The sequence below is a fragment of the Amphimedon queenslandica genome, unplaced genomic scaffold (assembly GCF_000090795.2).
Source record: "Amphimedon queenslandica unplaced genomic scaffold, v1.1 AMPQUscaffold_11792, whole genome shotgun sequence".
Lineage (NCBI taxonomy): Eukaryota > Metazoa > Porifera > Demospongiae > Haplosclerida > Niphatidae > Amphimedon > Amphimedon queenslandica.
The window spans coordinates 10094-12094 of NW_003547968.1; the positions used below are offsets into that span (position 1 = coordinate 10094).

At 32.7% G+C, this 2001-nt stretch overlaps 1 protein-coding gene across 1 annotated transcript; it reads left to right on the top strand.

Moving 5' to 3' along the window:
• Positions 1–118: 118 nt before the first annotated feature.
• LOC109588885 (elongator complex protein 3-like) lies at positions 119–1823 on the top strand. The gene is made up of 5 exons (XM_020004991.1): positions 119–215; positions 382–445; positions 503–571; positions 888–1042; positions 1604–1823. The coding sequence occupies exons 1-5, from the start codon at positions 163–165 to the stop codon at positions 1821–1823; spliced, it is 561 nt and encodes a 186-aa protein (XP_019860550.1). The 5' UTR covers positions 119–162.
• The last annotated feature ends 178 nt before the right edge of the window (positions 1824–2001 follow it).

The following is a 2001-nucleotide window of genomic DNA, read 5'->3' on the forward strand; positions in this document are numbered from 1 at the left end:
TATGTACTACATGTACATACATGAGGCAACTATTATTATAATTATTTATATAATTATGCATGTATATTTGTATACTATTAGTATATTATCAGGATATTATCAGTATATTATCAATAGGCTAAACCTATTCGTACAGCATCGGGTATTGCGGTTGTTGCCGTCATGTGTAAGCCACACAGGTGCCCACACATCACCTTCACTGGAAACATCTGCGTGTGAGTATTACATATTCTAATTACATGTATTTTGAAAAATTATGAAATTACATGTGTTTTCTTGTCCCTTTAATTAGAATAATATTTTTACATTGAAAAAAATTAAAAATAATAAAATATCCATAAAGTTATGTATTTTAAAATAATTATTTTATTATCTTTTCAGCTATTGTCCTGGAGGTCCAGATTCAGATTTTGAATATTCTACACAGTCTTATACAGGATATGAGGTACTGTGTTGTATGGCTGGAAAATAGTGTGATTTTAATTTTTTAAAAATTATATAGCCAACATCAATGAGAGCTATAAGAGCAAGGTATAATCCTTACCTTCAGTCAAAGCATAGACTAGCTCAGGTATGAGTTACATATTATGATAATTATTAAAGTTACTCCAAAGTCTCTGTACTATAGTACACGGTCTCGGGCCAAATTTTGCCAAAAAAGAAAAAGAGAGGATTCTCCATTTTTATTACATTTTCCAATGCATATACATGTACTTATGTTGCGTAGAAAGTTTGAGCTGATTCCGATCAAAATCGAATTTTTTATGAATTTTTAAAGTTGCTCCAAAATTGGCCTGTACTACATGTATATAGTGTGATTTAAAGAATAAAATGGAATTTTAAAATGATCATTATATTCAACTTCTTTTCTCTCCCTTGTTCTATAGTTGAAGCAGCTGGGTCATTCCATTGATAAGGTAGAGTACATCGTGATGGGCGGTACCTTCATGGCGCTGGACGACGCCTACAAAGACTTCTTCATTCGTAATCTTCACGACGCACTTTCTGGTCACACAAGCAACTCTGTTGAAGAAGCTGTCAAGTAAGTCACAATTTTCCACCATTTTAAAGATTAAATTGAAAGAAGAGTATATATATTAAATTACTAGTTATTAAAAGTTGACATGTGGCGAACTTGTGAAGTATTATTGTTGCTTGAATGAAATTTTGATGAGCCAAGTTGAGTGAGTGAAAGGTTGTTTATTGCTTTTCGTCTGCAATAGAATTTGAATGAACACGAAAGCAAAATGATTATTAACATAATTGTCATTTTTACATGATTTAATCTCGTCTCTTATCACTTTTATAATTCTTATGTAATTGACTGATGTACATACGCATACGTACATGTGTTGTGTCTGGCAACAATTAAATTTAATCGTATAAGTGTGTAATGAATTACTGACATAAACGGATCATGTACGTACATGTTTGTACGATTATCAATACTGGTAGATCTAGAGGGAGTTTAGGAGACTTGGCCTCCTATATTTGGCCTAGATATCATAAAGTCTGCTATTTTTAGTTTGATTGGTCTCCCAAAATTTATTTCTAGACCTAACAATGACTATTAATATTTAACTATCTCTCTCCCTCCCTCCAGATATTCTGAGAGGAGTATTGTAAAGTGCATTGGCATTACAATAGAGACAAGGCCTGACTACTGCCTCAGAAAGCACTTGAGTCAGATGCTCTCCTACGGTTGCACTAGATTAGAAATCGGAGTTCAGAGTGTCTATGAGGATGTAGCTAGAGACACAAACAGGTTTGTAAAAGAAGGAGATATAGACACATTCACATACATACACTACATGTATCATTAATCATCCTGTCTGTGTGTATTTCATTTTTAATGCATGTCTGCACGCTATAATTCAATTAATTTGGAATAATTGTCTTTTTATAGCTGAAGGTACGAGCCATGCAATTTTTAGCAAAGTTTTTATAATATGGTACACATGGCATATGTTATAACTACAGTGTACGTGTCCTAAGTAATAA

Excerpts from the sequence above, each read along its gene's own strand:
- LOC109588885 (XM_020004991.1), top strand. The coding sequence starts at position 163 with ATGTGTAAGCCACACAGGTGCCCACACATCACCTTCACTGGAAACATC. Across the intron at positions 446-502 it reads AGTCTTATACAGGATATGAG|CCAACATCAATGAGAGCTAT; the intron begins GTACTGTGTTGT and ends AAAATTATATAG. Across the intron at positions 1,043-1,603 it reads TCTGTTGAAGAAGCTGTCAA|ATATTCTGAGAGGAGTATTG; the intron begins GTAAGTCACAAT and ends CCCTCCCTCCAG.